Source organism: Andrena cerasifolii, chromosome 2, assembly GCF_050908995.1.
Source record: "Andrena cerasifolii isolate SP2316 chromosome 2, iyAndCera1_principal, whole genome shotgun sequence".
NCBI lineage: Eukaryota > Metazoa > Arthropoda > Insecta > Hymenoptera > Andrenidae > Andrena > Andrena cerasifolii.
The window spans coordinates 176,944-203,653 of NC_135119.1; the positions used below are offsets into that span (position 1 = coordinate 176,944).

A 26,710-nucleotide genomic window follows, 5' to 3' on the forward strand; every position below is an offset into this window, starting at 1 on the left:
GATTCCTAATCTGTATGAGTGTCGCTATAGCTCCTAGCACAATTAACAATTTTTGTTGAAAAGTAAGAAAATGGCGCCGGTTTGAAAAAAAGTTTGACAAAACCCCCAAAAGGATGTATTCTCGGGTGTTTCATGAGAAAAATCTCGGTTATTTCTGGACAAAAATTGTTAATTGAGATGAGATAGGGGCTATAGCAACACTCGTACAAATTAAGAATCTTTTGAAATTTTTGTTTCGGATAAGTCTGAGGCGGGAAATCACCTACGCCGTGAACATACTTCTTTTTTAGGTGCCATATTGACACTGTAAATAAAACAATTAAAACAAATTATAAAAATTCTTCAAATTTTTTTTGTATTATATAAGTGTAGCTTAATAAATAACAAAAAGATTTATTTCATTATATGTTGTATCTATTGAGAAAAAAATCTTTACAAATAGCTTCATTTTTCGGTCAGTCAAAGTAGAATGACTCCTTAAATTGATTCGTATAAAGTGACATATTACCATCGTAATTGTAGTACAAGAAAATAATTAATTTTTAGTTTTTAGTGTATTTTAAATAAAATCGTTTAACTTAAATTTTTTATATATATTTTTTTATGAGTTTTGTGAGTAGAACCGATCTTGAAAAAGGCCCCACACTTGTATAAACACCCTGTATAAATGGCATAGTGAATGTATTTCTATGTGTGTGTCACCAATGTGAGAGCATTCTGGCCAGACTATCATCAACGTTGAACGCATTACCGTAGATCCGTGTTGCGAACCACGTGTTCTCAAATTAGCAGAACTTAAGTGGCAAACTGAAATCCAACACCGACTAACCGCCGTTCTATATGTCAAAAGGGGTTTCTCGGTACTGGTAAATCCGTGGTGTCGTAAGTTATCATAACCGAACGACGACAACGACAACGACAACGACAACGACAACAACAACGACAACGACAACGACAACGACAACAACAACGACAACGACAACGACAACGACAACGACAACGACAACGACAACGACAACGACAACGACAACGACAACGACAACGACAGCGACAGCGACAACGACAACGACAACGACAACGACAACGACAACGACGACGTTAAAACGATGATTACTACGTCCATGATGACAACAACGACAACGACGATTACCACGTCCATGACGACAACAACGACAACGACAACGACAACGACAACGACGACGACGACGTTAAAACGATGATTACTACGTCCATGACGACAACAACGACAACGGCAACGACAACGACAACGACAACGACGATTACCACGTCCATGACGACAACAACGACGCGCCGAGGCCGCTTCGTATCAGTTCGGCCATCTTGGTGGCTTTGGCGTTGGTCCAGTCTTTATTTAGATCCACCTGTCCCTCGTGTCAGCTTCTATGTTCGAGACATTCCTTCGAGGGTCCCTACGAGTGGATTCTAAACGCGAATTAATGCCGTTCCTTCGATGGTAATGTTAGAAAGAGTAGTCTTCGAATAGTATTGTATGAGAATTATTTTCAACGACTATCTTTCTTCGCGTTGCACAACTGTGCTCTTTCGATCACACCCTTTCAAGATCAGGGTTATTATGCCTTGACACGGTTGATTTGTAATCAAGAGAATTTTATTGTTAGTGCTAGAGACACTTCTGGAAAGTATATTAGATATCGTTGGGAGTGAGGTCAGAGTACATAGCTACACTTTAAGAAAAAGTAGACACCGAAAGAACTACTTAAGTAAATGATTTAAATATTGGCGTTGAACACGTTTATGTAAATCCTTTGTCTTGATAACGGAAAACGCGGTGTTTTTTAATATGTACTTTATTATCACTGCCCAATTTGCACTGAGAACGCCTGCCCAAAATTTGTTCAACTGCTACACACCTAATGTAATGTAAGTACCTACCTATCTGATAATAATTAGGATGAAAAGTGTAGAATTCAAAATTGATAGACCTTAATTTCACTAATGAGTTGCGTAATTACTATCTATTATAGTGCAATTTCTACTTCTATTTTCAGAATTGTAGTCTCTCTATTTGTGTGCTAAATATTTTCTAATTTTGAAAGGTATGAAAATGAAAAGAGCATCCATTTCAGCATATTGTGCAGCATTTCCCTCTGATTTTGTCATAGAGAAAATATTGCTGTTGGAAACCAGGTTTATGTTCGGCGCGTCGTAGAGAACGTCTGTTTCTATTTTCATTGTCGATGCTTCTATCCACCTGTCGGTGTCACTCATGCGACGTGAGCCATGATATTTTTACAGAAGACTACCGCGTTTAGCGTTTAATTTCGTATCCGCAGAATTAGGTACCTATTCGGAATCCTCTTAAAATGTGTCTAACAAAATGGCGCATTTATCCCTAAGAAGACCATAAATAATCGTCTTCTTTTTTCACCTACAACGATGTGCCTCTCGAAACGCAAATTTCTATTTTCGTTGTAACAATTCATCGGCAAGTTGTCCCTGTTTATAATATGTGACGTGTTCAACAGCAGTCATCTTAGGCAAAAAAGCATTTCCACGAATTCTTGTATTTTGTATCAAAATATTAGTTCATTTTCTACAATTTACATATTTAAATTTTCGTCAGCTGTACCAGAATGTTTCATAAGAAAAGGCGTTCTGGAACTTTCATTTTTGCTCCCACCAGTCTGCATTGCTTTCCGTCAGCGTTCTACTCTCGGCTACCTTAAGCTTTCGCACGTGTTTACCTACATAAATTGATCCGATTAAAGTAGCCGGGGGGAAAAAGAGTATTAAGATGTCTACAGAGAAAGAATTAAGTCGTCGAGGAACCACCCTCGAAGTCACCATTGGTTTGCTCTGCCAGCCAAGGATTGGCAGATCATCCCATTGGATTATCCACGGCGCCGGCGCTCGCACAATCCGTGCACTGCGCATCAACTCTACATATGTGTACACACGCCTGTACCCACGAAACTCATACGCACACATCTTGAAATTCAGGAGCACATGGACACTTGACGCGGGGTGCAAGTGTTCTGGGTATATCTACATATGCGCGAAGGAAAGTACAGTACCCAAGTCTTCATCATTAGCGCGCAATGCGGAAACCCCATAAAGACAAGATTGTGTGGTGCGATTTTCGGGATCTCGAAAAATATATTTTGGATATATTTGGCCATTTTGTGCAACGATTAAGTATACCCAATTCCTTTCTGTGCGACCTTCCGGTAGTGGTGTTTGAAGATACTACTTATTTTATACGTCACCACACTAGTGTTACGAATATTTAACGATGGAACGTTTTACGTAGGTACTTTTTGCTACATACGCGGGCAGATTAAAATGGCAAGATCAAAGAAGATTAAAATGTGTACTACTATTGTTAACTTTCATTTTACTAGCTATTACATGTTTCCAGATCCACAAATTCATAGCCTTCTTATGGGCAACATGTGTTGTAGCCTAAAGCAAGGCATGATATATTTTTTTTTTATAGTACCAGCTGAGATATTGTGTGATGGAGTTTTTGTTAAGATAGACACATGTAGACCGCATTAAAGGCATTTAGATTATATACAATGGTGACATGTGCATTCGAATACCTACGTTTGTAGATTATATCATTAATATGTATACTTTTATCCAGTCGAAACCGTAGAAGGATTACAGCCGACAAATACGGATTAAAAGACAGGAGAATATTCTTTTTTGCCTTGATCGTAAACTTTTTCTTCACATCACAAACTAGAAACGTTCGATAGATGATCAGACATGTTTGGGTTACACAAAATTGATGAAAACAGTTCATATAAACATATGCCCTTTTTGATCTTGTTCCCGAGTTCTAGCCTCTAATATTTGTCTACTCTGATATTATAATTCTTTATGGAAATCACAGATAATGTAACGGATTCTGCTAAATGTTTGTATAACAGGTTAATTTTCTGTACATTTCTTAAGCAATCAATTGAGTGACGTATTTGAGGAGCGTGCACCACCACATTTTATTTACATTTGTTAAATCTTTTGTGAAAATCTGCAACAAGTCGACTGCAGGCTTGCACTCAGGGCGATAGGTTTCGAACACTTCTTATAAAGGTAGGGAGTTGCGCAGTGCTCACTCAGCAGGTACTGGAGTACAAAAGTAGCGACAACTCGGGAACAATGTCAAATAGAGCACATGTTTATATGAACTTTTTTCATTATTTTTGTGTCAACTGCCCGCCGTTGAAGTGGGTCCTACATGTTAAGACACACCCTTTATATTGTATATCAATAGTTCTGGTCACGATCATGTTTAAATGTTTAACTTCGCTAACAAATATATACGCATGCACCTTCATATATCACCACTTAATAGATAAATCTAATATTTAAAGTTTATTATTTTAAAGATTAGGTATCTTTACTATGAAATAAGCAGGGAACCTGTAAGGGAGACGGGGGAAATGAGAGCCAGTGGGTAATAGGAGCCAGTATAGTTTTAGCAATGTTGTAAATCGAACGACGACATATTTCCGCCCGAAGGTATAAAACAATGTTTGCTGGGCATATGTTTGTCTCGCTAGTCGAGTTTGTACCGGTAATAGAGAACGTTGTTTGTTTAGCACCTATTTCTTGTTATTTCTCGAAAATTTGCATCGAAATAGTAAGTACAAAACTTATGTCTATCATATTTTGTTTAGGCCTTATTTAAAAGATCTATAGTTAAGCTTTGTTATGATAACTTCAATTTTGTGTTTATTTCAAATGTTATTCTGCTACTTTTACAGAAATAAAATAACGCTCATGGGGGTAATGAGAGTCAAGTGGTTCCTTACCCCACAAAAACTTTGAATAGTGACAGCTTTTTTTGCTACAGATGCCAAGAACTTGGAAACGGTTGGCACAGGTTGTGGCACACCAAATAAGTACCTACACATGTGATTTCTGTACCTAAGTGTATCCACTTACTTAGAATTCGTTAAACATTAATCAAATCATTAAATTTGATTGTTGTACGGATATTATGGATCTCTAATAATTGCTATCCTTTTAGTATTAGGAAAAAAATTTTGAATTTTGTTTTGGGCTAGGTAATTTTCTGCGTTCTGTGTCTGCGACTTGGTTGGTCCTCATTATCCCAACCTGCGGGCAATGTAGGCGAAAACTACTTTTTCAAGAAAATGTTATAGTTTATTTTGATTTGATGGCGCGTGAAAAAGGTCACTCTTGTATTATTGTGTATTACTTGTTTAAAGAATTGCCAAAGGTTTTAATAAATATTTCAGCTGATTGATTAAATATCTTGACTTTTCGTTAACTGGCTCATATTTCCCCCGTCTCCCCTATAGAGTATAGGTTGATTGTAACCATAAGTCCCCATAATCTTGGTCATATTTTCATAAGAAATTAAAAAATAAGCGGGTTTTAGTAATAACAGATTAAATTGATATTAAAAAGTTTGACAGAAATTCCCGATCAATCTAGTAATGTAACCACTCGTACTACTTTAGTTGTGCATTGTTGATGGTCATATGAATATGACTTGGTTGAAATTTGGAGTAGAATTGGAGCAAAGCGTGTATATAATTATACATATATTAAATTTATATGGTGCACTATTCCAAACAGTGTGAGAAAATCAAGATCAAAGTTCTGTCGTTTCTATATCTTGTACCTACATGAATCTGTACCTAAGAACGAGTAATAATAAGAATAATGAAAAATTCTTAAAAGTGCATATGCCTGGAATTGCTATATGGATTACAGTAAAACTGTTGCTGTAACTAAATAATTATAGGTTCGTACATATTCACTTATGAGTCCATATACCCAGAGGCTGGAAAATGCAAAACTATTTAGGAATTTTGTTTTCCCGCAAACATTTGAATAATGCTTCCTTCGCATTTAATACATAATTGTCCACGTTGTACACTAACTGTACGTAGGTGACATTCGAAGCAAATCGGTGACCCAAACTTCGTGCACTCCCCTTGCAAAAGCCTTACTTACTAATAAGTATAGGTACAATCGAAAGATTGTTCACCAAATTGAATCAGTCTTACAACGCATACGCTCTTCCCTGTAACAGTGTCTTACGATGGATGCAAATTGCATTGTTCTCCAATTGGACTCCTAACCCAGACCTAACCCAGACCTAATTAGGTACAGTATTTTCGTACTTGCACACCGTACCAACAAAGACGGATAGGGTAATTCGGTGGTTTCTGACGCACCTTTAAGTCCTTTTTACACCGTAACGACCGTTGTACTTATGCTAGTCCTTCGAAGCGTGCACGCACGCACGCACGAATTAGGAAAGACTTGTCCACACGTCGACCCTCGTGTAGCCTCGAGTCGGGAGATCCCAATCGCGGTGTGCGGCCACTTTGCGTCGGAAATCGAGGGTGGTCACTTAGATCCGTCACGAAAGGATAATGCAGCCCTCTTCGTGACTATAAAAAGGACTTTCTTTCCCTTCTCTCTTCCTTGCTGTAGAATTGTTTCTCTGTTTCAAGCTAATCACTCTTTTGCCTCATCGTTGTCCTCTGATGTTTCCGTTCACACTTTCGCGAACCATAGAATTATCGCTCACACGACCACCCTGATGTGTTCATCCACGTCGTAACTGCACAGGAAATGTACCTCGACTTTCTTCGGAAAACTGACTTGAAAATTCACGTTCTTGCATTTTGAGCGATGATAACGGGAGGGAAACTTATCTACCCCCGAGGGAGCATTGTTTGATTTCGAAATATTATGACATTTAAATATTTTGTTCCAATAGTGCAAGGTCACCGTATAAATTAGTAAACAGTTTCAGTCATCCATCGGAACTGAATTAAGATTTTATTTCATGATGTTGTACAAGATTTGTACGAAAAGTGTCGTGAAATTCTGAGTATATAAAATTTCTGGGTTACGCTGCTTATCTTGATAAACAAGTGGAACGAAAGAGACAACCTTCGCTCCTAATTGTCACGAGAAAAATTGTCCGATATGTTTTTTTACACACGAGCATAGACACGAGTTACCTACATCGATCGAATGAAAGCGCTTCTATGCCAGTCGCGCCGCGATGTGTCGCTGACAATTTCACATCGCGAAAATTACGCTGATCATTAAAATGACCGCCTTGTTTCTGCAGAACGGTCCCAAGGACATAGGTTCTGAGCGATTGACATTATTACTTGGAAATTGTTTCGCTGTTGTTACGTCGAACGCGTGGGTAGCAGTTATATCTACATACGTATACCTAGTCAATTTACACACTGATCGCTGCTTATCCTAAGAAGATTAGGATTTGTGTGATTAGCTTTTAATCGGATAAATAATTGTTGCGTGATTATCGTTGCCGGCGTGACTATTTTACTGTGTCGGGAGCATGCCCACAACATTGTAATCTATAATAAATTATATTATTATATTCGGTAATAGGAAGATTAGAGGCCTTCGCAAACGAGTTTGCGAGAATTACTTCGTTTAAGAAACACATTTTTGTATCCACTACTTGCTGCAGAAAATGAATTCCCCCTTTTTTCGCGCTTACCTTTTTCGGGGGTAAGTATGTGTAGTTTAACATTTAGATGCGCAGTTCGTACAGAGAAACTATTAGCACTGAAGTTCCTTTCCACCGTCAACTTCTTCCTACAGAAATTCGTAATTTTCATTACGTGCTGGATCTATTTCTCCGTGACTAAAATTGTTTTGTCGTTATTGGACGCGAGGCCATTCGATCGATCAGATTTTAGTCGCATGTGGTTGTTGGTCGTATGAACAAACACACTTGCAATTGAAACGCGCGTGCACGTGCGTGTGTGTATTAATATGTAGGAAAATGGGGAAACGGTGGGGGAAGTAAAATGAAACAACGCGGAGCGGAAAAAGTGGTGTTGAGGACACGCGAGTCATCCATAATGCAGGGGCTACGGCAAAGATGCGTCGGCCAGATAAATTCTATAGGAAATGGAAGAATAAAAAAAAAAAAGATCTTATAAGAGTAGATTAGGTGATTTCGTAAATTTATTTAGTTGCTTCGGGTTCAGCCTACGATTCTGAGAATGTAAGTCTCTAAGGGAGGTCGCGATCGGGACGAGCGGTTTTTTAACGAAACTAGGCAGATAATGTTGGGGCCGATGTGCACTGCAAACAAATCCCAGAATATTAGCCGTGAATGACCCGCCATTTTTTATAACAAATAGCTTTGATCGTTAAAATTTTTAAGTCATCAGATCGACTTCGTTCTTTGTTAAAATAGTAGATCTTGATGAGGAAAATACAAAAGTCGTTATTGCCATAAGATCATTAATTTAACTAGAAAATGCAGTCTTCTTCTGTAGTGTATTACTTACCATAACTTCGCTTGTGAAAAAAGGGGTGGTTTTTATTGTTTTTTTCTTCTCCTTAGTCCTTACATTTTCTTCAGTGCGCCTATAGTGACTAGTCAAAATTCCATATTTTTCAGCTTGATATAAAAAAGGTTACTCGTTATACATAGGTATACATATGTATGTGTATAATGATATATAATTATTATTCGCATAATAATATCTACAATTAAACATTTTTCCGATAAAATAAATACATTTACGAATTTACCAAATTATATTTATCGGTATGCAGTCAATTTATATGTTTAAGCATTCTTTTGAATCATGTGTAGAGTCAAGGTAAGCTTGTACAGGGTGTTTCAATATAGGCGGTAAACCTTTTAAGAGGTGATTCTGCAGGTCAAATAAGACGAAAATATAGAATAAAACGAAGTGCGATATTAAAACATTTTATTCTATATTTTCGTCTTATTTTGGCCTGTAGAATCACCCTCTAAAAATGTTTTAATATCGCACTTCGTTTTATACTATATTTTCGTCTTACTTTGGCCTGTAGAATCACCCCCTAAAATAATTGTCACTTGTTCTAAAACACTCTGTACACACAATCTGTGAGCATACACGATCTTAGGTAGATATATGTTTACAAATAAGAATGTAAGACGATTAAGGTATCAAGAATTACAAAGATGAAAACTTAAAAGCCTTCTTTTAGCTGAACAGTGATGAGTAGGATATCTATGAGCGAATGCCCCTTTCAGCAACTAAAGAATAGATTTTTAATGGAAGTAACGAAGTTCCTAAAAGCCTTAAAGGGTTTTAAGACTGGTTTCTTATTAAATTGCAGTAGGTTTGTCCCATAAAATCTTAAACACCTAATTGCATAAAGATCGGTTAAAAAAATGTGTATTTGAATTGCGAAATTGAAAGAATCGTTTCAATAATTCTACATATTATTTACTGAAACGCGGTTCTACTATTTCAACTGTAAATACGAAAGAAAAAGCCAATTTGGATCGATGATGGATGTTTCCTGAAAAATAGTAGTGTGATTGCAGAACATTGTCACGAATACAGAGTTTTTACTTTGAGACTGCTTGAAAATCGTGAAGGCCTTGCAGGTCTTAAAATTTTTGAAAGCCTTAACGGATTTGAATGTCTTGAAATCATTCAAACATAACCACCTTAACAGTATTTTAACACTGCTACTTACAAGGAAACATATCGAACCCGAAAATTCTGATTGTAATGAAACTCCGTACGATTGTAGAGCATGTCGGAGTATGTAAGAAACGATTTTTTTTTTCTGCGGAAAAACACTCTGAGGGGGTGAAATAAGCCTTCAAATTTTCAGCGATTTTTCGTTTTTCGAGTATAACTTTGTAACGGTGCGAGGTAGAAGAAAACCGTAAATGGACAAAATGTTCAGTGTTTGATGACGTATATCGCGCTGCAAAAGAAATGTTTGTACGTCCAACAATTTATAAATAAATTAAAATTTTCGTTATTTTACATATAATTTCTAACCGTGAGGGTTGGGGACGATCTTTTTCCGTGTAAAAGTTATAATTCGCAATGGTTTACTAAAATGTAAAAGGAAACAATTTTGGTTCATTTGTTTATTTGTTTACAAAAATTTTCCGCCTTTGTCCATATTACTACCATCTGCCACTTGACAATCGAGGATTTTTTTTTATTTATAAATTGTTGGACGTACAAACATTTCTTTTGCAGCGCGTTATACGGCATCAAACACTGAACATTTTGTCCATTTACGGTTTTCTTCTACCTCGCACCGTTACGAAGTTATACTCGAAAAACGAAAAATCGCTGAAAATTTTGGGGGCTGATTTCACCCCCTCAGAGTGTTTTTCCGCAGAAAAAAAATCATTTCTTACATAATTCGATATGTTTCCTTGTTAGTTGATGTCGTTGAATCTTTTGTATTTTTGTTTATTTGATTTAATTTAAGGCAACGCAATTCTAAAACAAAAGCACCAAACATTACAAATTTCAAGACTTCCCAGACTTCATAAAAATTGAAAAATTCTACAAGACTACCAAACTCAATGTAGGTATAGTCAGAACGTTGTGGGACTTCCTGAATTTCGGGCTTTAAGGGGACTAGACAGGCGAAAAATCCATTTCTTTTATTCCATTTTCCGAGAGCACTATTGTTTCCGAATAAAATGCCGTTTGGTTTATATTAAAATTCGCAAAATTGTTGATTTGGCAGCTAAAAAGGTCAAGCGGCAACCTACAGCGTCGCCTTTGACCAGAAACTTTTACCGCGTTTTTCTCGAATTGCGAATGAACGGAAAAATTACAGGATGTATAAAACATGTGCCATTTCCCGCGCAACCTATGATATGATCCGTAAAAGTTCAACATTTTCATAAACAAATTAAAAGTCGCGGATTTTTAGTAACCGACAAACACGACCGAATTTATCTTGAAGGAATCGCTGTTTTTTGGCCACCATTTTAATAATTTCTTTTAAATTTTTGTATTTGCTTGCGTGAGAAACTACGGATGTAAAAAAACAAGAATCACACCTTGAAATTGGATTACGTCACTTTTTAAGACCAACATTACAGCAACACCACAGAAGAACGTTAAAATGTTTACCAGCCAGCACCGTCATTTTTAAAGCACATGTATGTTTGAAAGCAACTTTTTTTCAATCTCTATGATAATAATAAACGTCGTGTAAAAGGATACACCTAGATTTGCTTTCATTTTTTTACAAACAGGTACATTAAAAAGAAAGTGTTTCTTTCCCGTGTAAATTGGTAATTAGCTGAAAATCCAGGCGTTTTTGGGATTTTTTTTAAATAAAAGTATTTAATCGATCTTCATGAAACTTCCAGAATATTGTATTGTCCGATTCAGCCAGATAAAAAATCCTTTTTTATTAAAAAATAATGACAAATGACAGATTTATAAGGGCTTCTGCCCAGTCCGTGGACGACGCAATTGTTCCGAGGCGGTACAACGTATGTAAATACATAGCGTCTGCTGTATTTATTAGAAACTAGAAATTTAGAAAAATTTATTCAGTTTATGAGTGCACGCACAAAGCCAAGGTATTTGTAAGTTGAAAGATGCAAAATTAAACAAATGCCGGTCTCTTGAAAAAACATTGCCTTAAACGTGCAAAAAAGCTGTTTATTTAAATAATATCATTATACCAGTAGCTGGTTTCTATGAAGAAAATGTTCACAAATATCTATCCACAAGGCCAAGTTGATCGGTCGATTTAAAGTTTTCTGATAAACCTGCGTTATCTGCTGCCTCGTAGCAAAACCGGCTATAGTCGCTTTAATTTTGCGAATTTCGTACTGTGGCTTTCGGAGCATATTCCCGTGATGTTTAATTATTGATACATGCTTGAAAAAACTCGATTTTTGGCTGTACTTCCGAATGGCCCCAGTGGCCGTTCGACACGAGATTTGCGGGGACGGGTGGGGAGGGTGTTTGGACCCTAAATCTAAAATTGTTGCTTCGGGAATTTATTAGTTTACGAGATATTAATAAAAAAACTTTTAGTATTTCTGTTGACTTATTCCGACATTATGCATTCCACTTTCCAACTTGTTCTGGATATTAGTATTGGTTGGGGCTAGATTAGGGCGGTGTCGCGTAAAGCGATGTAAGTTTGGAGATTTGAACCAGAAACTTGGAGATGCGATTCATCCTATTATACAGGGTGGATACCTATTACTTTATTGATAGGCAATACTCTAGGGGGATGATTCTACAGGCCAAAATCAGACGAAAATATAGAATACAATTTTTTAATATCGCGCTTCGTTTTCGAGAAAATTGGCTTTGAATTTCAGCTAAATATGCATGCCATTTAAGTGCCGCAGGGGCACGCGGAGGTAAGGGGAACGCGTCCAGCTGTCCGTAGGGCAAATTCGGGGGAGGGCAGGATGAAACCCCGTTAGGGCTGCGTATATGCAGTTGAAAAAAAATAATTTGTAAAAAAAATTAACAATAATATTTTATTAATATTTCGGAAACTAATAAATTCCCGAAGCTACAATTTTAGATTTAGGGTCCACACCCCCTCCCCACCCATCCCCTCAAGCCTCGTGTCGATCGGCCACTGGGGCCATTCGGAAGTATATCCCGATTTTCTCGACCCGCCGCACGAGACTCCCTCATTACCTGCAGGTATTTTGATTCGTTTGGAAACCCATCGCTACTTAACAATACAAAGTAGTATCTATACGCACATAGAACATTCATCTTGTGCGTGCATTAGTGTAAACAATGTGAGTGCTAGTCAAGCAACACAGATATCCATGAAACCATAGATTCTTATTTACAAACTACGATGGTTCGTCTGTCGTCAGAGATCAGGCGGAAATAGTCAGGCATTGAAATAAACTCGATGCCAAATGTCCTATTAATTTCCGTAAACTTGGCGGGAAGTAATCTTTGGCGGGTAGGGGAGGGGGATAAGCAGAATCGAGAAATTGGCTGCAAGTGGCTGGGAAAGCATCTGGTAGCCATCTGGTAACGAGCCAAGTGTAATATTTTTACGGCGATTGCCGATAAACTAATCTTCGAGGTGATCAGTCAAGTGAAAAAAAAAAATATAGCAGGCGATGTCCTTTTACGCATTCAATGTGACAGTAATAAAGTGTCGTAATCCTGGGATCGGTCGCGTGTCGTTTATTTGCACATTCCGATTGATAGACTGATGATTACTTCTGGAGGTCGTTTGTTTGAATTGTATGCCTCCTGCTCTCATCTAATTTCACCATGTTTTTATGATTCTTTTAGACCTTTGTCCATAAACTGTTTCAAAACGATTCAGTTCCTTCTGTTGGAAATGTGCGCTTCGTATTCAAATGTGTTCGTAAGAAAATATTAATTATGGTCTTTATCGGGATAACTAAAAGGATAAATTAAAGGACTCTCTTTCATTTCTGTTATCTACTATGTCCTCATTCGTGGAATTGATCTACAAATATCTATTTAAATCGAAGAAAGTAGGATTACATAATAGTGGGACAGATGCATAGCCTATCATTTGAAATATTTGATTAATAGGAACAGAATGACTTTAAAGTCATGGTACATTCAGGTTGGCATAATTAATTAAAACTGATATCATTAATAATAAGGTTAACAGGGATCAGTACATACTATATTACTATAATGTCCTTGCTTCACTTAATACGTTGAACTTATATTGTTTCTGTTCCTGTACCGTGTAAGTGAATTTACGTGACGTGTTGTCAATTTCATCCTCTGTGATACGAGTAAGTCAGATGAATGGCATTAAAAGAAGTAACGATTAAAAGTTGGTAGGCATTAACTTTTTATGTTCTAGCATTTATACCTCCTGCATATTCTTCTTTCATTTCTTTAATATTTTGCTGTCCACGCAATTCTTAATTCAATGTCATCAATAGTAGGGGAGACCGGGGCTAGTTGATACGTTTCTCAGTTTTAAATTTTTTTCATTTCTGTCTGAATTAATTACTTGATAAAAAAAAACTAAAATATACTTTGGCCTTTCCTCTTTAATGTATTGTAAATAAAAAGTTGAGAAAATACATACAAAATGAATGACAAAATGTTATTTGGACGATCAATTTGGATGTATCAAAACTATTTACTTTTCTCTATATAAACGAAAACGGTTAGAAAACGATTGTTAACGTCAATGTTAACACGCGTACGCTGGATCGTAGGAAAGAATTGAACAACAATCATCATATATCTCGCTCAAATGGAGCTACACATATACGGTGTCGAAATAATTCGTCTGTATCAACTAGCCCCGGTCTCCCCTACCTATCGCTTTCAGAGTTCAATGTAGGTATATCTACCTATTCATATGTATGTATTGCGATCTAAGAGATGAATAGTTGCTATCATCATTTGTTGTATAAACATCAAACTTTTTACTCGAATACCGTTTGCTATTGATTGTAAGAAACACCCAAGGTGAATGCTTTGCAAAATAATTTCTTTGAATCAACCAATCAGTAGGAGGTATATTTTTCTCGCTCTTGTCTATACGCTGAAAGACCGTGTTATTGAGTTATTGCCAGTAAATTAGACTTTCTAGAAAACTGGCTAATTTGTGGTCAGAAGTAATTCGTATTCTCGATTGAATCGATGATTAAATTTCGGGGTACGAGTTAAGTGGGGGGAAACACGCACACCGAAATACCTTTGAGGTTTTCGCGAATGTCTAATAATCTATGCACGGTAAGCACCAATCCGACAAACCAACTATACATATGTATACATATGTACATATCATTCGAAGCCACAGGACAACATATTGATTCCCTTGGTGGACTGGGCACTACTACATATTATTGATCGGTTAAAAAGTTCAGGGCTGTCTCCTGTGTTTGTATGTCCTTTCGAAACAATAGTTTCGAGTTACCTACTGGATCACGATGGCAATTGTTCGATGAGATTAAAGAAGCTTAGATATAAATCGTAATTGCTAATCAAAAATAGGTACTTGATACAACCAGAGAGGTTCGACAACTGAATAAATTTAAAAATAGACAAATATGAAAGTTTTAGAAATAACTTCTGCTTTAATGTTCACATTGTATTAATGAACATTTGGTTAACTATCGATGGTAACTGAGAGTGACAGGTTTGGGGTGAAAAAAATTTGTTGCTCTTGCCGAGTAGCGTGGCTCAGTAAATGAATTAAATTACCCTGAATTATTCAGAAAAGGGTAATTGAACTTGAAGGATCCCCGGTTTGGAAAACAATCTTTCGATCGACTTGCGTTACGCCTCGCGGTAAATTGAGGAACACGCGAGAGCAAGGGAGAAGCTACTTGGGGGTAGTGAGTTGCACGCGATCGTTTTATGTTGACCAAGAAAACGTGAAAAAAGAGATAGAGACAGAGGCACTGCCGCGAAACGTATCACTTTTCTTTTTTCTTTCTTAGGCCTGTGAATTTTATTAGGTACTAACGTTGTTGTTAGGTAATCGTGTGCCGTGTGCCGTGTGCCGAGAAGTATCTTTATATTCGTGGAGTTACCTACATACACGTTTGTCGTTGGTTTGCTGTTGTTTTGCCGACACGTTGAGGATTTCTTTTTCTTGGATTTGTTGCGCATTTTTTTGTCACGCCTTAGTGATACTACACTGTCACCATTTTTATACTGCGCTGCTTTCCATCCACTTTCCTTATCTTTCTCGTCCTTTACACACACCGAACACCTACACAAGTTCACCACAATCACGCAATTATGTATTGCTAATTTGTTTTTATCAAGTAACATAGGTACCTAAGTGCCTGCGGTCGTGAAAGTGGTCTAAATCATATATTCGACTTTTGTATTTGTCTGCATTGAAAAATACAAGAAAACAGAGATGAATTCATTTTTTCCGTATCTTTATATTGTAGGTAATTAAGTAGGTATGTATTGATAGTGGCTGGTCATACTGATAATAACGATAAGTAAAGTCGGGGCCAGATATATTGGCCGGTGAGTTTCGTGAGGGGTATTCTCCCACCACACAGTTTGCCTGCCTCGGTGCTCCTTTTCTCAACGTTTTCTGACTCGCTCTCGTTCCATCTCGCTCTCGCCTTCGCAGAACAAGAGTGAGCCAGAAGTGGTGGGGATAGTGCCAAGCTTTTGGCGTGTAGGCCAAACCGAGCTGTCAACGTAGAAATGCACATATCAGAATAGGTGTGCGTTAGCTCCGAAAAAATGCAGGAGTTTTATTGGTCAGAACATTGATTCTTTCTCGATAGCTTCATCTCGTATTGGTCTACGCATAGCTTCGTAACGCACGCAACTATTACGTTAAGAATAAACAACAACCACACAGCTACGTTACAGGCGGAGCCGAGCAGCGTTCCCCCACCATACCCTTTGAGGGCCTCGCAACTGCGTGGTGGTTGATTTCTTCTCGATCGCTGATTGCGAAAACAAACTCACCAGGGAATATATCTTGCCCCGACCTTTTCCGAGTATCATTAAAAGCTACATTGAAATATTAATTAATGACGAAATATGAAAATGATTACTAATTCAGTGACACATGTTTTCAAATGAAATCACAGGCAAACCAATGTTTATTGATTTTCCGGTAACGCGAACCGCGATAAATATGTGTGTACGTAGGTTTCTCGCTGTTTCGGGCAGCTTTCTGGCGCGGTTATGCCGCTTGAGACCATGGTAGACAAACACGATCATGTAGAATGTAGAGTCTCACGATAATACTGTAAAGCCCAATTGTGATATTAATCAGCATAGTAGTTGTTGAACAGTTGTCAGTAAATGACTGTACAGTAAATTATTTATATTAACCGAGAAATGAACGGGTGTCGACATTACATACACACTTACACAAATAAGCCTTTAACGCCCTTCCCTTCACTCTGCCTTTGATTCCTTAACTGTACAGGGAGAATGTACGGTTGAAGCTTCCCGTGTTCACCAAGTTTCATCGATTACCTTCTATCTAGTAAGAAATGGTTTAAAATAACGTTGAAGGAACTTGGTGGACAATAGGTTGTTTCAAGAAACAAGTGTGATTCTGTAGTAATCTTGGTGGACTAAATGCTAATAAAATGACACTGTCAGAATGGGAATACAAAGCCTCGTAAACTCCAGATACATGCATTGTTAATAGTTAATGTTATTGGTTGTGGTTTCTGAAAAGTAATTGCGTTTTATAGTTCCCCAACTTAATATACGTACTTATGTATGTATAATATAAATTTGAATCGAAAGAATTGTATACGTTAAATATTTTTTGTTCCTCTACCCTCTATCAAACAAACAACACTACAAATCACTAATTCCATATTATTCCATACTTGGCCATCGAATCAACCAGAAACAAATCGATGAGTTCAAGCCCATAACGTTGCTTGCCTCGCCAAGAACCAGGAATAACGAAAGCACAGAATATTAGAACCAATAACATCAGAAATTGTTCCATTATATTTTCAGTTTGTAGTCCACCACGATCAGTCGACGAGTATTTTCTGCATTACATAGATGTCTGAATGCCAGCATTTTGTTGTCCGATGCACGGTCCACTAACCGACCACCATTTTCGTTTCAGGGTGCCACCGGGTTACGTGTACCAGTCACCTTACCTGGCGGCTGCGGCGCCAGGTGGTTTGGTACCGCTTCCGGCGACGCAGTTGTCCCACGCCGCAGCGATGGCAGCAGCGTCCCAGTTCTACGAGTACCAAAACGTCGCGGCAGCGGCCGCCACGTATCCGGGGACATCCTACAATTTCGCTGAGGCGTATCCTTATACCAGCGCCGCCGCGGCTGGTATGTGTTTGAAAAGTGTCCAGAGCAAGAACAGCAATGGGCTCATACACCACCATCAGCAGCACACCGGCAGCAGCCCTGCGGTGCTGGCACACCAACGATTGGAGAAAGCTCTCCTGCCGCCCTTTCTGCCATCCGTGCTACGTAGCAACGGTAGAAAATAATTAGAAAACAGAACGCACTAAACAGAGAAAAGGGAATGCGAGAATGAGGACGCGAGAGAATGGGAGTGTGACTGACAATAGAAAGGAATGAAACAGAGAAGGGAGACCGTGTAGTCTCCCCGTTCGTAGTGAAGTAGCTGTGCTCGCAGGGTGAATCTCTGCAAGATTCCCACAAGTCCGGTTGAATTAGGAATTTAGAAGCATCGATGGAAAGGGCGAAGCATTATTTCTTTTATGTACACATTTGTTCTTTTCATTATGATCGAGAAACTGTTACAACATATGCTTGTTAATTTAGCTGCTGATTTATTTCGCAAAACTACCTAGCTTGAATAAATCTTCTCTCTCGGGATTTTCAGCTGCTAATGATCTATTCCACGTCAAAACGAATTGGTGAAAATTTTAGATCCACCGATTCTCTTCAAAATTACAGCAGTTGTCGATAACCTTGCAAAAATAAAGTATACTGAATTTCAACGGCCTATGACAAATAGTTTTCGAAATATTTAATGTTAAAGTTTCGGGAATTGAAACAAAATCGGCTAACGCGTCATCACTTAAACTGTAATATCTCGGTCATTTTTAAAAATAATGCCACCGTCTTGGGTTCATTTTAAATCTGAAGGAATGCTTTCTCAAATCGTATATAGAATATTTTGTTTATTGTTAATAAACTTAACAGTAATCGATGTCAAAAATTCAAATCGCGATTTGACGTCGTTCCCACCCGCGGTCCGGCTTGAAAAATATACCATTCGATTCGTTAAGTCTTCAACTAATAAATGCCTGTTTCAAAAAAGTGGAAAGATTTGGGAACAGTTAACAAAAAATTAAAACTTACGATAGTGCACACCACTTGGAACTGCACGGATCCCATGGTCAGTCTGCACGCACGCGTTTTCAAACAACAGCCTAGCGGAGAAAAGTATTTATATACGACGAGTTAAAATAAATTTTTCTTTCTGTGTTTTCGGTATTCTCGAGAAAAATTGTAGGAATATCTGCTACCTACTATTGCTAATCTTTTATATGCTGAGCAGATATTCTTACCATTTTTCTCGAGAATACCGAAAATACTGAAAGAAAAAATTGTTTTAACCCATCGTATATAAATACTTTCCTGCGCAAGGCTATTGTTCTGAAAACGCGTGCGTGCGGACTGACCATGAGATCCGTGCAGTTCCAAGCTGTGTGCACTATCGTAAGTTTTATTTTTTTTGTTAACTGTTCCCAAAATCTCAACTTTTTTTTGAAAAAAGCATTTATTAGTTGAAGACTTAACGAATCGAATGGTATTTTTTTCAAGCTGGTCGGTGGGTGGGAACCAGGTCAAATCGCGATTTAAAACTTTGACATCGATTATTGTTAAGTTTATTAAAAATAAATAATATATTCTATATACGGTTTGAGAAAGTATTCCTTCAGCTTTAAAATGAACCCAAGGTGGTGGTATTATCTTTAAAAACTACCGAGATATTACAGTTTAAGTGATGACGCGTCAGCCGATTTTGTTTCGATTTTCGAAAATTTAACATTAAATATTTCGAAAACTATTTGACATAAGCCGTTGAAATTCAGTATACTTTGTTTTTGCAAGGTTATCGATAAATGCTGTAATTTTGAAGAGAATCGGTGAAACAAAATTTTTCACCTATTCGTTTTGACATGGAATAGCTCTAATATAAAATTCTTGCATCTCGTGGATCAGATTACGCGAATACGAAGGAACTTGGTTTTGAAAATCATGCATGAAAAGTACAGTATCATTTACAGTTTCACAGTAGCACGTAGATTTCAAAAAGATTTAATAACATTATGAAATTGCTGCACGTGTCGATTGACAATATTCGCCAACATTTTTCATCTAACTAAACTAATATAGGCAATAGGCATTGAATGGTTATTCATTCTTCGAGATGATCGGTATATTCTTGTTATAAATGTAGTGTGATATATATTTCACAGTGACTAGCACAAAATCTTGGAAAGTTTACCGCCATTTTTCTAGTGGGAATCTTGCTATGGATCATTTCTGTTAGTCTCACCTGTCGCTTCTTCAAATTGAGTTAGTGAATGTTCTGTTATTTTTATGTGTTTATATTGAATTGCGTTGTTTGTCCAGAAATTTTCTTAGGATTTGAATAATGAATTTTGCATTTAGCAGGAGAACTTTCTGCAATCTTTTTGTTCTTAACTCCACTTTCTACAAAGTGATATTTTCATTGTTTTTACAAATACATATGTCTTATTTCTAGTACATTCGTTGGCATTTGATAGAATGGAGAGTGCTTATATAGAAACCTTTAATTATTTATGCTAGGATGTTGTGTTGTCAGATCCAGTAAAAAGAAAATATAAAACCGCAATATTGCATGTTTATGCTGGCTTCGCACTCAACACAATAAACATGCAAATTTTGTTAATGCTCTGATGTGCTGTTTACGGTGGTGGTGGGAAAAATGTTACACATTCTGCAATTCTGTAGCAGCACTTATATTAACAAAAATGGTGCAGGTAAATCCGTGGCGAAAAGTATTTTATTTAATACTGTTTTGCTACACTAGCTCCAATTATATTATTGTTTAATTTAATATGTGTCCTTTAATCCATTATCGGCCATGTTAAAATAAAAACTCTAGAATTCTCATTGTATTTTCCCTAATTAAAAGAAAAGAAAATTTAATGTTGCGTTTATGCGACAACAGCTGTTAATGGATTAAAAAAAAAGCAGAAAAGAAAATTCGTGCCGATTCAAAGGTGGTAAAATACAACAGACCTGCAACAATTACTTTAAAGATGTGCATACACGGTAAAAAAAACATGCAATCGTTTAATTTAGTTTTACACAATGAATTACAATTAATTTCATCTTACATAACGTTTAAACTCTCTAGCAAAAAGATTTATTTTCCCCAGTTTCTGTATATGTACAAATGGAAATACAGATGGCGTCAGCGCCATAATCTTAACATATTAACTTACGTGAAGGTTAGAAGATTTTCGCGGTATACCTATGTATGTACATACACTGTACACGGTACTTGTACGCAAATAGATCCTTTTATTTTCTTTTCGGAGGGTTACCAGCACCAGAATCGTTCGCATACCTACTCATATTACATATAAATATATATTAGAATCTCAGCAGACAATTCATTTGTTTTTTTTACAGCAAACGCAGCAGCTGCGAGTTACGTGACACCGTATACGTATGCAGCGCTACCAGGCGCGGCCGGATTGCCGGCAGCCGCGGCTGCAGCTGCAACAGCGGCGGGCGCGGCTTTCCCAGGACTGCCGTATCAAACGACGCCTCAAGAAGCAAGATTACAGTAGAAACTAAGTAAATTGCCGCGTGGAAGGCACTACCACCGGGCAAGGATTCCAGCGGTACATATTAAACTCGCGACGCAAAACTCGGTCCTCGCCGTTATAAACTTTGATCCTCGCCTGTTCTCCGCGTCGATCCTGCCACGTTTCTATTTTTCAAAGGGACAAGCGCCATTCAGCGGCGATTGCACGCTCCACGAGGAAGCCGTTGTTCCAGCTATTCGGAGTTTCTTTCCACGTTGTCACGAGTTAATTTTGGAAACACTGTGCACCGCGAGAGACAGAAAACGAAGAAACCTCGCGCACTGGGCCGCGCCGCTCAGGATCGACTACTCGCAAGTTTCCTACGAACTTAATCTTTAATCTTCCCCACCTTAATCTTCCTTTCCACGGTCTCTTTTATAGGGCCAAAATCGGCGCCTATGGCCAATGTACTTCAAAGCAGGGAGACGAAACGTAAAAACGCTAGCATTATGATTATTTATAACTAGATACCGGGGTACGACGGGCGATGAAGGCTTCACAGGAGACACACAAAGTTTCTAGATACACGGCGGATTCCTTGTACATTTAAGTGTTGTTTGCGGGACAAAAACGAACCGAGATGTGAGTTTACGAGGCGCGAACTGCTGTATGGTTAAATCAGAGAGATTTACTTACAATTAGTGTTCGGCGAAACTGGTGGAAGACTGATCTGTATTCAGAATCGATATAATGCACTTTTGCGGGGAAAGTTGTCGGAGGAACTGGGCGATAATATTTTTTTTTGTGGTTGATGTTTCTTCCGGATTGATGAATAATTTTTCAAGTTCTTCGTCGATCGTTATCGGTCACTGTAATTTTGTTGCAATCTTCCAGCAAGGAGGACTTTTGTAACATATAATTTTGATACTATTGTGGACATCTTTTCTGAATATTGGTCGAATCGTGTGAAAACTTTACGGACATGGGTGCGTAGTCTAAATTATTTAGATTGAAGGGATTTATCGGGATCGATTATTTATCAATTTTATGCGTAGAAAATCATTCTTTCTATATCCGACGAACTGAAAAATCATAAATGAAGTAGCCACAGAGCTTGCGCGTAGCTTTTGGTCTACAGAGGGAGAAATCCTATATTGAAGGGAAATGAAGGGACGACACTGCGGTCTGCATGTAAAGTGTTCCCAAATCAATGACATATTTTCCTGTTGAAAATTCGATAATTCTATATAATCCTGCAGAAAACGTGATTTGTCTAAAATCAGCCATCCCATTAAAATTGCTCATGATAAAAATTCTAAGTTCGATTCAGTATATACAGGACTAATCGCAATAACGACTATATGTATAGCAACAGCAGAACTAGAATAGAAATTTATTCAGAAGCATATTTTGTTTTAAATCAGTGAATGTGTCCGGCTCAAAATATCAAGTTATTTCAAACGCCTTTGCGTATTTTCGTTTGAACCTTATTACGAAGAAAAACATAAAACGAAATAAGTTGCATCGTTACTGTGATTTCCCTCTTTTTCAATGAGTTCTTCCCATCGTTTCACTAACTGATTGGTGTTTCGTTCAAATAATTCAATAGATTTTGATGTAAAAAATTTACTAGGTAGCTGCAGTTTCTATTATTTCTATGTACATTAATATTTTCAATTAATAAGTAAATGAATCAGTGAAACTTACAAACGATGCAACAAATGAAACAAATAAATATAGTCTCTTAACACCCTTAATAGCATGTGTAGCATTTACGGATTTGTTGAATTCATTATTCTGACTAAAATAAGCGATCACTGGCTTTAAATTCGGCTCACTGATTGATTGTTGATACTGAACTGATGCTAAAAAAAAAGACAAACGTTGGAATGGCTTAAGCAGCAAACAGACTTAACGTATAGAACATATGTACTGCATACATAATGTAAGTAGAAGTCATAACTGCCTCCTACGAGATACGCAAAGACTTTTGGAATGACCTGATACTTTTTGCAATGTGCATTCTTTAATCAACACGGGAGAAACTGAACGAATGTAAAAACAGTGAGGAGGACGAAACCATACATTTATTTCGGCAGGGTATTGTTTAATCTTGCAACCCGCGCTCACGCGAGCAGGTAAAATGGCTACAGCGCCTCACGGACGCATTCCACTAACTATACACCGGCCCTGCATTCGGAGTGTTGCCAGCGGCCGCTGGACAGCAGTGATGCCCGAGCTTCGAGAATTTTAAGATGGTCTCTTTCAAATTAACTTCGCAAAGACTCGCACCTCAGATTACTGTAATGAGGTTTGAAAATAATGCCGACTAGTCTCCTCGTACCCGTCGCAATTTAAAATTTTTTAGCTACGACAGGGTTGACCGCGGCGTTATACCCCTGTACGGAGAGATTTTTCGCCATCTGCGTGTAAAAGACACAGTAATGGCGCATCGTTCCGAAAATGACATTAATGAAAGCCGATATAGGCGTGGCGTTGAGTAGCTAAAAGGTTAAAACATTCAGACACAACAATTCTAGAAAACAAATTATAACACAGCTACAATCAAAGACAGGTCTTATTAGTTACCCCTTACGTCTGATCTATGTATGCGCTACATTAAGGATAAAATCATAAAAATGAAAACCAGAACAATCGATTCTGAGGTCTGCGGTACTAACACATAATTGGATAAAAATTTAACTTCACAATTTATGAAAGTAATGGTACAGAAACAATATTGTTTATCAACACCATGAATTTTAAACAGAGCATTAATAGAGTATGAAATAAACAGTTTGCAAAAGCTTTTTACAACAATTATGGTTAAATAATTGAAGAAAAAAATTAAGTGAACGTAAAATATGTTAAATTATCCATCATTAAGAGGGAATAATTTTTCATTTATAGTTAAAAATTTATACGAAAAAGGTCCCAAATTCTTCAACCCCGGGTTTGGAAATTGCGAATAGCTCTTTGCGACGGTAATTTGAAAGAGGCCATCCTAAAATTCTCGAAGCTCGGGCATCATTGCTGTCCAGCGGTCCCTGGCAGCACACCGAACGCCGGGCCGGTGCATGATTGTAGTGAAATGCGTCCGTGAGACGCTGTTGCTGTTTTACCTGTTTGCGTAAGCGCGGGTTGCAAGGTTAAATGATGACCCTGTAATTTCTGGTTTAGGAGTATCTCATGTACAATCAGTTAGAAAGAACTTTCTAAGTGATTCGTTAGGATGAATGTTGTAGATACTTTTAAGCGATGTAACCGTTTGCACGTAACAGAGGCCACGTTGTAATTACAATGATGTTGCCTTAGAATTTCGTAACAGCGAAATCATCGAGTGTCTTAAAGACGATGCCTTCCTGCGCGACTTGTGGTAGTCACCGAAACGAATCGATTAGCATTTCGCGGTACGCATCCAATGAGGACCAACGGACGAATGGATTGGTCTTATAGAATATAGGTTATCGAATTACGGTAATTACTAAACTAAACGGTGATCTAGTATCAAATCAGATGAAAGTACCGAAATCTTGGTGATTCTACGTTGCCTCTTGACTCGTGGAAGAAATTTGTCACGAATGGATGGCAACCTTTACGACTTTTATATCTATAGTTCTAAAAGGAAGTATTTATATTTTTTTGGAAGCAAATTTCTAAAAGGAAGTATATATGTATGTATGTATGTATATGTTTTAGAAGTAGGGTTCTAAAAGGAAGTAGGTACATGATTTTGGCGCTGGAGTTCTATTGTAAATTCCTATTTCAGCAACAAATTGGGCAGATAAAACCATTTCTATTATTCAGAATGAGTTTGGAAATGTTTGTTTTGTATTTACGTAATGAATCTCCAAACTTGTTCAAGTTGAACATTGAACGTGTCAAATCTACAAATTCGTCATAAAGTATTGCCATACGTTGTTGAGACGTGTATTCTGAATACGGATTAATTTATCCAGTGCTACGTTATCGAAACCAATGTACGTTCGTCCATTCTTACAAGTGATCTGGTGCCTTAATTAGCACAACCGAATAGTCTTAATGGTTAGAAACTAGTCAGTGATTCGTTAGCGCGAAGCTATTCGCTAACGTATGTGCAGGTGTGAAACTAAAAGGAACGAAACCAACGGGACAGAATCTAAAATGGATAACTAGCTAGCGAGAAGGGAGACGGATGATCGGGCTATGAAGAATGAGACTGTCTAGTCCTAAACCCTTCGAGACCTGAAACGAGGTTAACTCGATTCGTTAGAATTGTAAGTAGACGTTTAATATGCACGAAGAAACGGAGAAAGAAACCAAAAGTCTTGTAAAAAGTTAGTGAAAGAGCTGTTAGGAAGGTTTAATCTTAAGTATTAATTATTACATAACCCATCGATTAAGGTAATAGGAAAATAAATTAATATTATTGATATTATTATATTATTTTATTATTATTATTACTTATTACTTATTACTTATTAATAATATTACTCCTATTAATTATTGATAATATTATTATTGTCATTATTGATTATTCATTATTGTTCATGTACTTAACGACGAAGCGGAGAGAATACGTGATCGAGCGAATTTATTAGGAAACGAAAGATTTTTTCGTCGCGCTAGAGGGAGGAATAAGATCCAAGATGGAATCGCGATGAACACGTGATCCCGTCACAGTTACTTGTACGTACCTACTTACAGTCATCTCGAGTATTCCGTACTCGTAGGATTAACGGTTGTAACATATCGTTTGTTATCTTCGATAGGATTAATATTATTCACTCTATCGGTAGATTAACGAAAGGGAACGATAATTGAAATCTACCTTATTTCTGAAAGGAACGAAAAGCGAACGCGTCTTGGTCTTATGATAGATCGCGCGACTCTTGTTGTCTGTTGCTTTCGCACGTCACTTCGACTCTTCGCAAGACGACGAAACACGAACTTTGATTACTGAAAAATTGGAAAAAAGGAAATAAAATCTCAATTTTCACACAACTCATGTTTTGTACAGTTTATCACCGCATTGTTGTATCACTGTGCCGTAGGTAAGCAAAATGAGCTGTAAGCTGTGACGCCTCTCTTTGTTGCTGTTCGCCGGTTGTACTGCGTCTTTCCTTTTGCAACCAGGGCAGAAACTTCGTTGCCCCGATAGAACTTGATCTTGTTGTTTTTCGTGGCTAAAGATAATCTTAATGGCCTTGTGGAATCAGACGCTGAGCGTCGCAGCGAGCTGCAAAAACGAGCAGAGGGGAAACCGCCCTCGACGTCTAATTGTAAGTCAGGCCCGCAACCATGGGGCAAAAATAACCAGTCGCGCCTTCTGGCGAAATAACTCAACGATGTGGCCCCCTTATGCCAGCCCTCATTGATTTGTCACTCTTTGAGGCTGTGACGGGGACTTTGAACGCGTTCGACGAACTGGATGAAAACGTATGTACCTATGTGTATTCTAAATATTACGTTCGGTTCATATCCTTTGAATCGAATGTTGTGTGGTTATAACACTAATAGTATTTTGTAAGATTACGCGGAAACGTGGGTTACATATTATTAATGTGCCCCCTAAGATAGGAGATTATCTAATTAAGTAGATACATATTCGAATGGTTTCATGTCTCCTTTCTTGTAACATTCGTTTTCTCGCAAAACTCATTTTCATTTTAAAATCCTGCAATT

At 37.6% G+C, this 26,710-nt stretch overlaps 1 protein-coding gene and 1 long non-coding RNA gene across 4 annotated transcripts in view; one reads left to right on the top strand and one right to left on the bottom strand.

Annotated features, from left to right (window-relative positions):
- The window catches only part of LOC143378518 (RNA-binding protein 38), a 56,499-nt gene extending 30,470 nt beyond the window's left edge, over positions 1 to 26,029 (top strand). For 2 of the 3 annotated variants that reach the window (XM_076830340.1, XM_076830341.1), the window contains exons 5-6: positions 17,374 to 17,744; positions 20,928 to 26,029. In XM_076830340.1, the coding sequence (XP_076686455.1) occupies positions 17,374 to 17,744; positions 20,928 to 21,088 (532 nt within the window). In that variant the 3' untranslated portion in view covers positions 21,089 to 26,029. The remainder of the gene's footprint in view (positions 1 to 17,373; positions 17,745 to 20,927) is intronic. The other variant, XM_076830342.1, reaches the window with a different exon arrangement.
- The window catches only part of LOC143378570 (uncharacterized), a 137,127-nt gene that overhangs the window by 36,275 nt on the left and 74,142 nt on the right, over positions 1 to 26,710 (bottom strand). The gene's annotated exons all lie outside the window — the stretch shown is intronic.